The sequence below is a fragment of the Acipenser ruthenus genome, chromosome 31 (genome assembly GCF_902713425.1).
Source record: "Acipenser ruthenus chromosome 31, fAciRut3.2 maternal haplotype, whole genome shotgun sequence".
NCBI lineage: Eukaryota > Metazoa > Chordata > Actinopteri > Acipenseriformes > Acipenseridae > Acipenser > Acipenser ruthenus.
This window is the reverse complement of record NC_081219.1, coordinates 12,048,771-12,062,908: the sequence shown is the minus strand read 5'-3', so window position 1 is coordinate 12,062,908 and position 14,138 is coordinate 12,048,771. Positions and strand designations below refer to the sequence as shown.

Sequence of the window (14,138 nt, the reverse complement as noted above, 5' to 3'; positions counted from 1 at the left end):
CTAGTCCTATACTTTCAGTATGGGACGCCCTCTTCTGCCCAGTGCAGCGAACTACAGTTTAAAGTTTATTAAACTAATAGTGTATTGATTGGTAAACTGTATTCATTAGAGTCTAGCAACCTGGCTCCATATAATTCAAACATCCACACTCTGTTGCAGGTAACTCAATTAAGAGTTTTCCCAATACGGTTTTTAGGAAGAATCTCTCCCTAGCATAAATGTAAATTATGTTACATTATAGCATCATAACAAAATACCGCTGCATTAACCCTGTTAGAGCAATATTTTGTATTAATTACTGTTTAACAGTCCATGTTACGATTAGCTGTGTTGGCTTTACCGAACAGATACTGTACTGTGCGAGCTAGATATGTCGAACACTCGGTTGTATGGTGTAAGCCTTTTAAATACAGCATACAAACTTATTTTATTTTAAACGACATCCATTTCACCCACCTTTGTCGTACCCAATTTGAAATGCCCAATTCGAATTGCTGCAGCCCCGCTTGCGTTAGACAATTTAACGCCAACAGACGACCTCCGTTCTCTCTTTCAAGCCAATTGGTTCTTCTTATCCACCAATCCTAAACAACGGATATTATTAAAATACTGGTCTGGTGTCAAAGACCCGTCGTGGACCATCTCCAGCTGGACTCGTGGTGGATTTGACCTGAAGATGTGCTGCAGCGCGATTTCAAGCTGACCGATTCGCTGTGGAGAAGCGGCTCTCTGCTGTGTCTTATTTGGTATTATTTTAGTTATGTTTTGTATGCTTTGGGAGGGGTCTGAAATTAGAGGAGGGGGGGGGGTCACTACTGAAGGATCATAAATCTGTGTGACCCCCACCTTTGTACCGTTGTAAAAAATGAAAGACCCCCTTACTTCCTATCAAAATATATTTATGCCCCCCCCCCCCCCCCAAAATATATTTATGCCCCCCCCCAATTGAAATTCAAATATACCGAAAAACTTTTTTGTAGTTACTCATATTTTTTGTTCATTAGGCTTGTACAAAGCTGACACATTAGGTTAAACATCCTAGTCCAAGGATCGCAATCACTTTAATAATCTAATTTTTATTTTTTGTATGCCAAATAAATAAAGATTGGGGTAGTTGTTTTTTCTTCCTAATTTCAAACTGGATAGAGGCTTTCTGCCAATAAAATACAGACAGAAGAATGGATTATTAAGGAGCATTATCCGTTTCTACTTAACTGTAAGTGGAATTGTAGTTTTGCAATCTATTTTGTGTTCTGTAATGCTTCTGTATTACATTAAACTGGAGTTATTAAAAATATATATATATCCTTTATGTTTTTAACCTTGTCCTATTCAAAGACCACTTTCAAACCATTTAACCCTGGAAAATGTGCACAGTCATTTTGATATTCTCTTCCCTTTTCCTTTTCTCACAGCATAGCATTCATTTAAAATGCTTGATCATTGTTTACCATGCTCCTTTACATAAGGGAGGCAGAGCGAAAGAGTTTTTAGGACTTTGTAGAACATCATTTAGCAAGACCGATTGAAATCAACTGTAAATAGATTATCAGTAAACCGATCCGCAATCTTGTGGATGAGACTCAACACTAAACTCAACACTAGACGAGGCACAGACAAGTATGGGATCAAACAGCAAATATGAATGCATTTCCACATCTTCTTACGCATGTATAAGGTTTGAACTAAAAAGTAAATTGCTTTATTTGGTCTGACCCTATGCATTTATAATCTGCGAGGGATTTCCATTTACACTGCACCTTAAACTTAAATGTGATTCTTTCACAGAGGTTATGATAGCAATTGTATATTCTCTACATCAAAAAAACCGAGAGAAGTGAAAAACACGTTTTTGCACATTTACTGAAGTTTTTTTTAAGAAGTTTTTATTATTTTTTGTTGTTGTGGTGGTTGTTGTTTATGTTCCATAATAGTGTTGGGAGTGGAATGCAGTCAGCTTCTGAAGGAACACAATGAGAAGAATAAGGAGGGTACCAGGAGACAATGGTTCTGACCACTTGTCTGGTAATGCAATCAATCAATCAATCTTTATTTTATATAGCGCCTTTCATAGTGCACCTCTATCACAAAGCCCTTTACAAGATGCAGTAACAACACAGTACATGACATACAGTAAAAAAAAACAACAATGCCTATTACATGAAATACAGTAAAAATAAAAAAAGCATAATATATTAAATACAGTGAAAAATGCATAATACATGATATAGCAACAACAACACAGTGGCTAATAGCAGACATCAGGCCTAAAGAGCATGGAAAGCAAGAGACAACAAGTGGGTCTTGAGAGACCACCATAAAGAGAGTTGCAGTAGTCGAGTCGAGAGGAGACAAATGCATGACAAAGTATCTCCGCATCTGGGATGGAAAGGTAGGGACAGACTTTGGAGATGTTTAGAAGATGGTAGAAGGTAGATTTGACCATGGAGGAGATGTGGGATCAAAGGAGAAGTCAAGAAGTACCCCAAGGCTTCGTACTGTGGGGGAAGGCAGCAGCAGACAGTTTCCAAGGTTCAGGGCAGCTCTATTGAGATTCTGAAGTTGAGTTTTAGATCCTACTAGAAGGAGTTCAGATTTGCTAGTGTTCAGCTGAAGAAAATTGGCAGACATCCAGGCCTCAATGTCTTGAATGCAAGCCGAGAGCCAGACCATGGCAGAGGGGCTACCAGGGTCGAGTTTTAAGTAGAGCTGGGTATTATCAGCATAGTGAAACATGAGGCTGTGTTGGCGGATGAGGTGACCCAAGGGAAGCATGTAGATATTGAAGAGAAGGGGCCCAAGAACAGATCCTTGGGGGGACACCACAAGTGACTGGGTTTGCAACACCACTGCATCCAGCATAGAAAACAGACTGCATGCGTCCGGATAGGTAAGAGGACATCCAGGAGAGACAGGTTCCAGAGATCCCAGCATACTTCTGAAGGTGGTCAAGAAGAATGCCATGATCTATGGTGTCAAAAGTGGCTGTTAGGGATGACAAGCACAGAGGGAGCACCAGCATCAGCATTAAGCAGGAGATCATTCACAATCCAGAGCAGAGCAGTTTCAGTATTGTGATGCGGCCAGAAACCAGACACTAGAGATTCAAGCAGACTGTTATCTGCAATTCTGCATCCATTGCTATTCTGTCTCCCCTACTATAAAAGTCTCCAATGTTTTTTTTTTTTTTTTAGAACTAACACCAAACAAAGTAGAATTAAAATAATTTTACTCAAAGAAAAAAAACAAGTGCATATTACGTTAAACAAACATTAAAATAAAAAAATATATTTGTAATTATAGCCTTTACAAACAACTTAAATGGAAATATTATGCAGCATAACTTACTTTTATACAATCATAAAAGGCTATTAATTGTGGTCTAGATTCTAGAAGACGGAATTTCACATGTTTATTTATTTATTTATTTATTTATTTATTTATTAGCAGACGCCCTTATCCAGGGCGACTTAGTTATATACAAAAATACATATCAAGAATTACAATACAATTAAGAGCAGGATACAAAATACAATGACTTCAGTCCTAATAAAAGCAAATACAAAACACAGTACGATTTGATATCGTAGCAGTTCAAGAGTTGATAACAGTGTTGATAGTTAAATCAGGGTTAGATACGAGTGCAAGTCAAATACAAAATACTACAGATTGGGTTAAATGTAGGATTAAATACAGTAAAATAGGGAGCAGATAAGTGCAAGTTAAAGTGCATTAAAGGCAGGGTGCTACATTGATCAGAAGGGGAGAGTTGAGTTTTACAGGTGTTGTCTGAAGAGATGAGTCTTGAGGAGGCGCCGGAAGGTGGTCAGGGACTGGGCAGTCCTGACATGTGTAGGAAGCTCATTCCACCACTGCAGGGCGAGAGTGGAGAAGGAGCGGGCTCTGGAGGCAGGGGAGCGTAGAGGAGGTGCGGCTAGTCTAGTGCAGGCGGTTGTCAGTTAAAACCTCATTAAAGGAGCCCTTCTGTGCTTTTGATACAGTACAACAGTTTCCTAAACACAACGTCTACATCCTGCTGCTTTTGTACCATCCTCTAACCCAGATCTTCCTTGTTATATTGATCTGACCAACACAAAACGCTTCGCCTGTATAGCCGGGGCGCCTAATGGGACTTCTCAGTCATAGAAATATATAATCATTGTTGTTGTTCTGTAAAAAGAACTGTTGACAAACAGAACCAGCTTCGCATTTCTCGGGATATGTGGACGTTTTTAAATTGATTGTTCCAGTGGTATGACAATGATAAAAACACAACAAACTATAGAAGAGAAAACACGGCGAAGCTCACGCAAAGTATGAGGAGAAATCAAGGTAAACCACAACAGAACACAGTAAAATAAAAAATAAAAAACGGGTGCATGGTAAACTGTAGTAAATGTTGTTTGGTATTAAAAAAAAAAAAAAAAAAGCCACGTCTCCTGTATAACTCAGGGATAATTATAAATGCGCTTTACATGCCAACAAAAATGTACAGCACAGGAACAGTACTTTCATAAAAGCTGGGGTTTTGTACTGCTATAATAACGTACGATACATTTTTTTTCGGTCTAACATACAGTACATGCTTTTTTGTTGATCTCAAATCTCATGCACAGAACAAACGTGAAAAGATACACATGTAATATCCCAAGCCTGCATGACTGCGTGTACGAAGTTATAAAATAAGGAGCATTCATTTATGCTGTTGCTATCCCTGCCCAGTATTGCAGATGTTGCATGTCCAAACCGTTGCACTGGTCAGAACGGCACAGCATTACTGGTTGATCTGTGGATGGGCAAAATCACCGGCTGGATATCACACGCTTTCTTAACAAGATAGACAGCTCGCGCCATGACGTGCACGAAGCACTGAAACGCTCGCCGCAGCCCAAGACACTGGTACTGTTATTCTATTGGTCTCAGTCCTGTAAGCCCCACCTTCTCATTAATATTTCGCGTCTCATTGGGTAATGGCTGTTGTCAGTCACGCCGAAGTCCGCATCCAGGCTGGGTGGCTGGAAACGGTGCGTCTTCCCCGCAGTTGGGAGAGGGATTTAAATTTCTGCCCTTGGTGACAGACCGGGGGTCGAGTGCATTGGAAGATATGCGGGGTGAAGAAGCTCCTTGAAAAAATGTAAAACTCAACAGCTGTATAATATATATATTTTTTTGTTTCTCATAAGATGTCTTTTAAAGGTGTCTCGTATTGTAAAGACGGTTCGGGTACCTACAATCTATGCAATTCCGTTAACAGCACTCTGTGATGCATTTTCATGTGATTGCAAAAAAAATGGATTTGTGCTATCATAACAAGGCTTCTTTTACATTCAAAAAGGGACAGCAACTGTAAAGTCGAACGCGCTGATTTGATTTGAATGTTTTGTTTGGAACGAGAAGAGCCGAACTTATATAATCAAAAACTTTGAAAGCTGAAGTTGTTTTAAATGATACGTCTACTTAAGCAATATACACAGAAGAGAGGCGCAGGGGGATTTAAATACATCCATCCACTGGCAGATTTCGGATTGTTTTGTAATTTTCAGCTAACGTACTGGACAACTCCAGCCCAGAGGAATAAACACGAATTCGTTTTGGAAGTTGAATGATCGTCTGCAGGTCCTCATTAACCGGATCATTTGTTTATGTTATTAACAACTAACAAGAAACCGAGAAGCAATTGTATTTCCTGAGTGGATGTTGACATTCCTAGTTGTGTGTACTAAAGATTTGAAAAGCCGGTAAGAAATGGAGAGTTTGATGTTTTATCTGTCACAGAGTCAACACCAGGGCTGGATCAGCGTCTCGGGTAAGTTAGCCAGTGCTGCCACTGCTGTAGATGTCATTACCTGTCGTGTTAAATGCCGTGTCTGTAATGGGTTTGTCTTTTAAAACATTCGACTTAAAAAAATATCAATCAAAATAAATACATAATGTTAAATAATAATAATAATAATAATAATAATAATAATAATAATAATAATAATAATAATAATAATAATAACACCGTGAGATATTTAAAATGGTCTAAAGAAAGTTCCTTGTTTCTTTCTTGCACAGATCTTTTCACAAGTCAAATGAAATATTTGTAACAACCCTGTAAATGTCTCGTGGGTTTTCATTCTTTGAATTATAAAATACAGTAATTCATTATAGCTGCTTGTACATCTTTAGCCTTCATGCAATAGACATAAGTCTAGCAATGGAGGGGAAGTCCAACCTAAACTAACACTACTGTGCTGCAGCAGTGTAGGGTTAGTTTTAATTATTGAAAACACTGTTATTTCAATTGTAATATACCTTTTCCAAACTGTTGTTTGTACAAGTAGTTGTATTTACTGCTTGCCATAACTAATGATGTGGTAAACATTTTCATTTCATTGTTGCATTTTAGGTATTAATAAATACTCCAATAATTATATATATATATATATATATATATATATATATATATATATATATATATATATATATATATATATATATATATATATACCTACAGATTAAAAAAAAAAAACTACGTCACGGATTGCTGCGTACTGTAAATTCTCACGTTCTGCGTAAAACGTTCTACAGAAGTGGCTTATTACAGGACTGGCATCCGATTGTTTAATTTCTGTTTATCATGATGTGGTTCTGCTGTTGCTTTCATGGACAGTGCCAAAGTGAAGTCAAACAGTGTATCTTGATTCAATTACCACATCAGCGAGCTCCACAGATTTCAACCATGTTGACTTCAACCTAACAGCCTTGAAGCAACTTCACTTATTTTCAGTTTTTGGTTTTGTTCAATGGAAGATGGTTAGAAATCCAACTCTTCCTGCCCTGTCCTGCCCCTCAATCCTATAAACTGTGAAGTTTCACAGCTTTGTTTGGCATGGCCAGTGGACCCCTACTGTGTGCCAGGGCAGTCCAATCCCGGTCCTGAAGGGTTATTCCACTCCAGGGTTAACAGGCACAATTACATTATGAACTACTTCAGGGTCTGGATGGCGGTTTAATCGGTTCAATCAAACACTTTAGAACAGGGCTGGAACAAAGTCCCGGAGTGGAATTTGAGGAAATTAAAATAAGGCATTGAAGAAACCATGTTTTAGGGGATTATAGTATGATGGACTAATTGACAAGCCCTGATAGTTTTGTCACATGGTGACCCTGGGGAATGTGTATAAACGTACTGATTTTCAACCTCTCAAATGATCATATGGACATCAGTTATCTTCACAGTGACTGTCTGTAACTGTGGTTAGATGTCTAGTCCCTTCCACAGTATAAATAATTAAGTAATTGAATTAATTTGAGTCTAAAAATAAAGTTCAATAAAGACAGAGCCTTCACAAACTATTTTATTTAATCCCCATAAATAGGAATAGTAGCAGCAATGGATTTCTGAATTCTCAAGGCATTGGTCTAATTACATGTCCAGTTTTCCATTCAGGGCAGTGCTGTCGTGAGCATGTACGCGTGCATTTGCGTAACGTTTTCAGAAGCTTGAATTCAATGTATGATTGCAGTTCTATAAATAATGTGTTCTTTTGTCTCTCTGAAAACATGTACAGCAGCATATGGCAGTTCAACAGCCTACAGTTAAAAGGAGGCTGACTATAGGCCCTCAGGACAGGTAGTTAAAGCATGATGTGAATGGGTACTGACTCATAAATGCAAATAGGCATCACCGAATGAGACCCAATGACCAGTAAAAGCCCTACCATCTCAAACAAAGTACATTAAGACAATTACTTTTTAGACTAGCTATGACTTGCCTTGTGTACAAGACTCCCGGCTATATTTTCAAAGTGTTTACTCCAGTCTTTAATTAACTCCTAATTTTTGGACGGAGAAAAACATCTAATTAATATGGCAAAGCAAGAGCTAAACCACTACAGCTACGGCCAAAGGTTTTGCATCCGCCTATAGCAGATCCTCAGGGGCCCCTGTGTCTGCTGGTTTTCATTCCAGCCGAGCTCTCAATTACTTAACTAAACCCTTAATTGAACTGATCATTTGCTTAATTAGACCTTTTTAATTGTTTTCAGCTTTTACACAGTTGGAGATTTTCAATTTAACTGTAAAATGTTATAAATAACTTGAAATGTGCAGCTCTTTAGGAGCTGAGAACAATTAAGAAAGGTCTAATTAAGCTAATTAGTAGCCCAATTAAGGGCTTAGTTAAGTAAATGAGAGCTCAGTTGGAATGAAAACCAGAAGAGGCAGGGGTCCCCGAGGACCGGGGTTGAAAACCACTGCCCTATACAATGAACTAATTTTGCTTTATAAAGTCGATTGAATCCACCTGAATGCTGTTTAAATTATGTTCATGTTGTTGTTTTTAGTTTAATTATGTCTCAATCCTAAAACTCTAGGTGATGTAAAAATGTTGGCCATAGCTGTAAGTAATATAATACAAGTCTCCCAAACACCCTCAAGTTGTTTTTTGAAAATGATGCCTGTAGCGCAACATGTGCAATAGATTTGATCATGTGACATACAATTAATGAATCTTTATTGGTAAAAAAACTCACCACAGTTTACTATACCATTGGCATACACTATGGATTTAGTCTTGATAGTCTTGGTCATAATCTTTTGAAAGCGACTCTCTAGTTCAGTGGTGCACAACTCAGGTCAGGTCATAATAATCGGTTTGTGCAGCTCTAATGTTAGCTCCAGTGCAATCGTGATTGAAGTATAATTACTTGTTGTAATGCTAAAAAAAAAACAATACCACGTTCTTCTAAGGTCAGGTTCTCAAGCTTGAAAATCTCATGGAGCAGCTCTGATTATTCTTGAAGTGAGTGACTCTGTCAGGACCTCTCATGTCGGGCCATGTTTTCTGCCACCGTTAAATAAGCCTTTCATTGCTGATGCTTACTGTGGCACCACCTTGTTTTTTATTGCAAGTGATTGATTTTCTGTCTCCTGGAGGAACAATTTTCGATTTGTTTCTTGGCCTCCGGCTTTAAAAACATTTCTGTCTTTAGAAGAGGTGTTGTGTCTTAGACTAAAACATTTTAGACTAAAACTGGAATTGAACATCTGCTGCTTATATTCACAATGTTAAAAGAGGTGAGACAGCAGGGACAGAGGTCACCTACTGATCACCAGTCCTCCTGGGCCTGTAAACGCATAACAAATACGATTGTCACTTCTTTTTGCATTGCTGGAGGTTAAGCACATAGTGTAAAAAAAAAACATACTGTAACCAAGAAACAAGAGGACCATGCGAAATGAAGAAATGAGAAACTCCAACCTGCAACTCAGGTTAAAGTGAACCTAGAATCCCCTGGAAGAAACGTCAGGTGTAATCACTAGCCTTTGTGAAATGACAGAGGTTTGCCTTTCTCCTGTATCATGCAGCACAGGGTGACCTTGACATACTGTAAGCAGCCAGAACCAAACTGTTTCCGTTGCTGGCCTGTTTTGTCTACTTTATTTCATTTCTGACCTGCTTTAAATCTATTCAAAATGTAATGTAGGCTTCTTAAAGCCTGTGGTCAGACTGAAAAGCGATTACTCCTCGGCTGTCAGAAATGACACACTGCGCTGTACTCTTGACAGTTTCTCTTTTTTAATAGCTCTGCTGCTCTGTTGTTTTCCAGACCTCAGCACTTCCTAAGGTTTAAGATCACAGTCTACTTATCAGTCAGTGTGAGACGCTATTCTTCAGCCTTTCAAAATACTTCACTCTGACTTATGCTGTTGCAAAAGCATCAATTTAAAACTAATAATATTACTGAATCGCTTTTTTTTTTTACAGAAAAAAATTGTGTCTGACTTTAAGGGGATTTGGCGTTTTTTATTTATTTTAATTGAATAAACTTTTATTTTGGGCAAAATTGTAAACCTCCTGTTGTCTTGCTGTAGAAGTTCATAGCGTATTGACTGACCAAGAAAAAGCATTTTGCAGAACCCTGCCCCAGCCTTTTCAAAGCCTCGCCCTTCAGGATCTACAGTGCAGATTATCTCCGCTATACTGCTCCGACCAAAAGCTTTGCATCACCTTATAGAGCTAACTCATTTTGCTTCATCACGTCGAACGAAACCTGCTGAATAATGTTAACATATTGAATTACACACTGCTTTGTAGTGTTCCATATAGATGTGACATTTCAAAATCTAACATGAAATACTGTACTACTATTATGGCTTCCGGTAGACTTTTGAGATACCATTTTATAATTTCTTTGATTACATGATGTTAAATAAAAGATCTAAATTATGTTCTTATCGTTTTTTTTTTTTTTCAATTATGTCTCAATATGTCTAAAATTCTTGGAGATGTAACACCTTTGGCCAGAGCTCCACTTTTCCACAACAGTGTGCTGCTTTGGTCTAATCCTGGAGTTTCTTACTGAGTTAGCAAGACCCAACAATGAGCAACGTGCATTATTATTATTATTATTTATTTCTTAGCAGACGCCCTTATCCAGGGCGACTTACAATTGTTACAAGATATCACATTATACATTATTTCACATTATACAGATATTACATTATTTTACATACAATTTCCCATTTTTACAGTTGGGTTTTTACTGGAGCAATCTAGGTAAAGTACCTTGCTCAAGGGTACAACAGCAGTGTCCCCCACTGGGGATTGAACCCACAACCCTCCGGTCAAGAGTCCAGAGCCCTAACCACTACTCCACACTGCTGCCCTGTTTCAGACCCAATCACATCAATTACCCCTCCAGCTAACATCCAGCAGTGATGAGCATGGTCTCCTAGCTGTGCTTTTTAACAAGTTTACATCATTGTAGAAGCACTCGGCAAAAGATTGAAACCCTGCTAAAATCAATCTGACACTTATCAGGTTTCCACCAGCCCTAAGGATTCATTGATGCTCTAATAGCTAAATCAGTAGGTCAAGAAGACTACTACTCCCGGTATTGATCGGGATTCAGTAAAGAACTCTAGGGAAGCAATCTTACCTTTTCATTAAAAAAAAAAAAAGCTGTGGTGTATTGCAGTGTAATTGCATTTTTATCAGTGGTTTAAGAACAAATAGTTAACTAGCTTCCTAATATCCACAATATGTGACAGACAGGTAATTAGTATAATTGTATTGTTTAAACAAGTTATGTATTGTATCATCATCCACTAAGTCTTTGACCCAGCTGTTTTTTTTAATTATGAAATTATACACATGGGAAATGATGGCCTTGACTTTCACGGTAGCAGGGACCTTGAATGTGCAAATTACTTTTTACATGGGAAAACTAAAAGCCTCTGTAAGAATAGGGTAATTAAAAGACCCTGGAAACTGTAACCATTTTGAAAACGAAATGGATAAGAGTACTGTTGGAATCTATTTGCATTGCAATTGATTGGTCATTCATTTTCTTTCGCTTGAGTAAATTGAGCATGGGTCTGTAGTAGCACCCCTGTGCAAACCCCATTGCATGGCATTTTCTTGTTGTGTTAGGGTCTGCAGATAAGTCTTGAATATTTTTTTTCGTTTTAAGTAATCCTATGATGTAATAATCTGATTAGACAGTCCGGTTTTAGTGTAAAGAATAAACATTCCTGTGTTGTTTTTTCCAGATTTGTATTGACAGTAATTCTGGAAGGGATGGGGGGAGAAAACCTGCGCAGAAGCTGCTAATGATTTTATGGTCACATACTGTTTGAAGAATATTGCTTTCCACGGCAGGCCTATGTTGAAAAGAGCAGCTGGAAAATAGCAGTTCTGTAGAACACATAATATGTTTGCAGCATAAATCGCGGTACTTTTTAATTGATTGAGCAAATCACTACTATAGTATGTAAATTCCAACTGAAAAGAAAGTCATGCTGTTGACCTCCAAGTTAATGAAGAAATGTAATTGGAGTTTGTTCTTCGTCAGACTTCTTCAGCGGGGTAGCAAAATTATTTTATTTGTTATGTCATTAAATGCTGTGATGTCGCACAGAGTATTCAAATATATTTCAATTATTAAAAGTATTTACAGCCATTTACAGCTGAACTGAATCAGCATGAACATGTTTTGCAAATACATCTGTTGCCTGTTTCTGCTCTTGCACTGTTTCCGTCATTATATTTAGCTTTATTATGCATGATTGGCATTTAATGATCACTAAGCTGATTTGCAGCCTTTCTTTAAAAACGCAAAGGGCCTACGTCAAGTGCTGAGTTTTGACAACGTATTCCTAATTAATAGACTTCTATTCTTAGTATACATATTGTATATTATCATTACCAATATCATAAATTCATCACATGCAAAATGAGCATGCATATGCGGCACAAAGGAATTGTCTTAAGCAGGTACTAATATAATATGTGAAATAAAGACGTTAAAAATGAAGCATTTCAAGTGTTCAAATATTACCTTAGGATAGCAGTTGATTAACAGGTTATCTGGATGATTTTAAAACTTAATTCAGTACACAATCAGTCACCAGCAAGGTGTTAGTTATGTCTGAAATAAAAAAAGAATCCTCCAAATCATACAGATTTTCTTCGGCCCTGGATGAGATTAGTACTGCCACGCTGCTAGTTCCCCTGTCCTTCAAGCCACTGTTTTGACCTGCCCACCGGCCGGATCTTAATCCACTTACAATAGCTTCTATGAGATGAACTTCTCTATGAGATTATTGTTTTTTTGTATTCTTCTTTATATTCTTTTATTTTCTAGTGATGGTGAGGTCTTAGCCAGAATACTTAACAATTTCAAGCTGTCGTACATTAGCAGACAGATGCACTTGAATCACTTTATCCCAGACTTGCTTGGACAGCAGTTTTCTATCTGCTAAACAGACGTCCAGTCCAGGCAGATTAGAAAAATTGGTTTCTGGTTCCGTTATTGTGTGATTATACTACAGTGTCAGCTTCCACAACACAGTATTTTACTAATGACATTAGGAATCATACATTTATTTCAATTGATAAGTTAATACACCTCTTGTACAGTACAGTAAGCAATGGAGGCCTGTGTTTTGCCAATGCTAATGTGTATTCATCTGTATGCATCAAGCTGTACAGTTTTTTTTTCCCAGATCATTTCACTCGTAATGTTTCAAAAGCTTGTGGGAAACAACTTTGATGCATGTACAGCAAATTGACATTCTGCAGTTTTGAATGTCGTTTTTGCTTTTATTTTTTTGAAGTTTATTTTCACCTTCTGTAAATTACATTCCATTATAAATTGTCCATCATGCTGTTGATAAGTTGTGTTCAACAAAGCCTTAATCCGTCATAAAGACATGTATTTAAAGTCAGGATTAGCTTCTTAATGGAAGCTATCAGTGCAAGTGCATGCCATTCTGAATCTTACAAATGAGTAACTGAAACAGTCTGAACTGAAGGATCAAAGTTCTAGTGGCTGTATTTGGTCATACACTCTGTTGACAGTGTAATGGCAGGGGTTTCATACTGAGAATGCTGGGTGCCAAAATGAATTTACAATCCTAAGATCTGAGCAAAATCAAGCACAGCGATTAGGTGATGAGGTTGTCTGTAACATACTTGGGGGTGGCCGAAGTTTCTTTACATTGCAAAACGTGGGTTTGTTTTCAGAAATGATGTCCTGGGTTGCTCTACCTCCAGCCCCCACCCTCCATATCCCACAAAAAAAAAACACACACATTGTGCCTGAAGGACGCATGTTTTGTTCTCCGTCAGTTCTGTACTGTAGATAACACTGCTCAAGTGACACTGATGCCTGTGAGCATGTGTTTGAGAAATGAAATTTGTTCTTGTGGGTTTTGGCATGTATCTGTGCAGGAGTCAATGCTAGGGTAGTTTTAATATTCTCATCAGTTGTCAAGGGCAGGGAATTGTGGCCGTTTGCCAAAAAGAATCGGACGCGTTATCGGAGCACAAAAAGTAGGTTGTTACAAAACTGTGAGTGCCTTGTGAGTCTGAGAAAACGATTGCATCTGACAGCTCTGTTTGAGCGAAGCTAATGAGAGCATGGTCAGACCTGCTGGGCATAATTGGCATTGCCTGTGATAGTTTTGTGTGCTTCTTAATGCGCTGGTTCTGCATCAAAGAGGGTAAGAAGTGGAGTCCAGGAGGCTGTCATTATATCGTTATTGCCTTTGGAATGGGCTGTTTCACTTAATTACCTCTGGTGTGGAAAACAAAAAACAGGCTGTTATAACAGACCAAGGCAGGTACACTACCATTAAAAAGATTT

At 38.0% G+C, this 14,138-nt stretch overlaps 1 protein-coding gene across 2 annotated transcripts in view; it reads left to right on the top strand.

Annotated features, from left to right (window-relative positions):
- Nucleotides 1–5,130: 5,130 nt before the first annotated feature.
- Nucleotides 5,131–14,138, top strand: part of LOC131702889 (disabled homolog 2-interacting protein-like) — a 237,203-nt gene continuing 228,195 nt past the window's right edge. Inside the window, exon 1 of one of the 2 annotated variants that reach the window (XM_059005245.1) lies at nucleotides 5,131–5,806. In XM_059005245.1, coding sequence (XP_058861228.1) covers nucleotides 5,746–5,806 — 61 coding nt within the window. In that variant the 5' untranslated portion in view covers nucleotides 5,131–5,745. The remainder of the gene's footprint in view (nucleotides 5,807–14,138) is intronic. The other variant, XM_059005244.1, reaches the window with a different exon arrangement.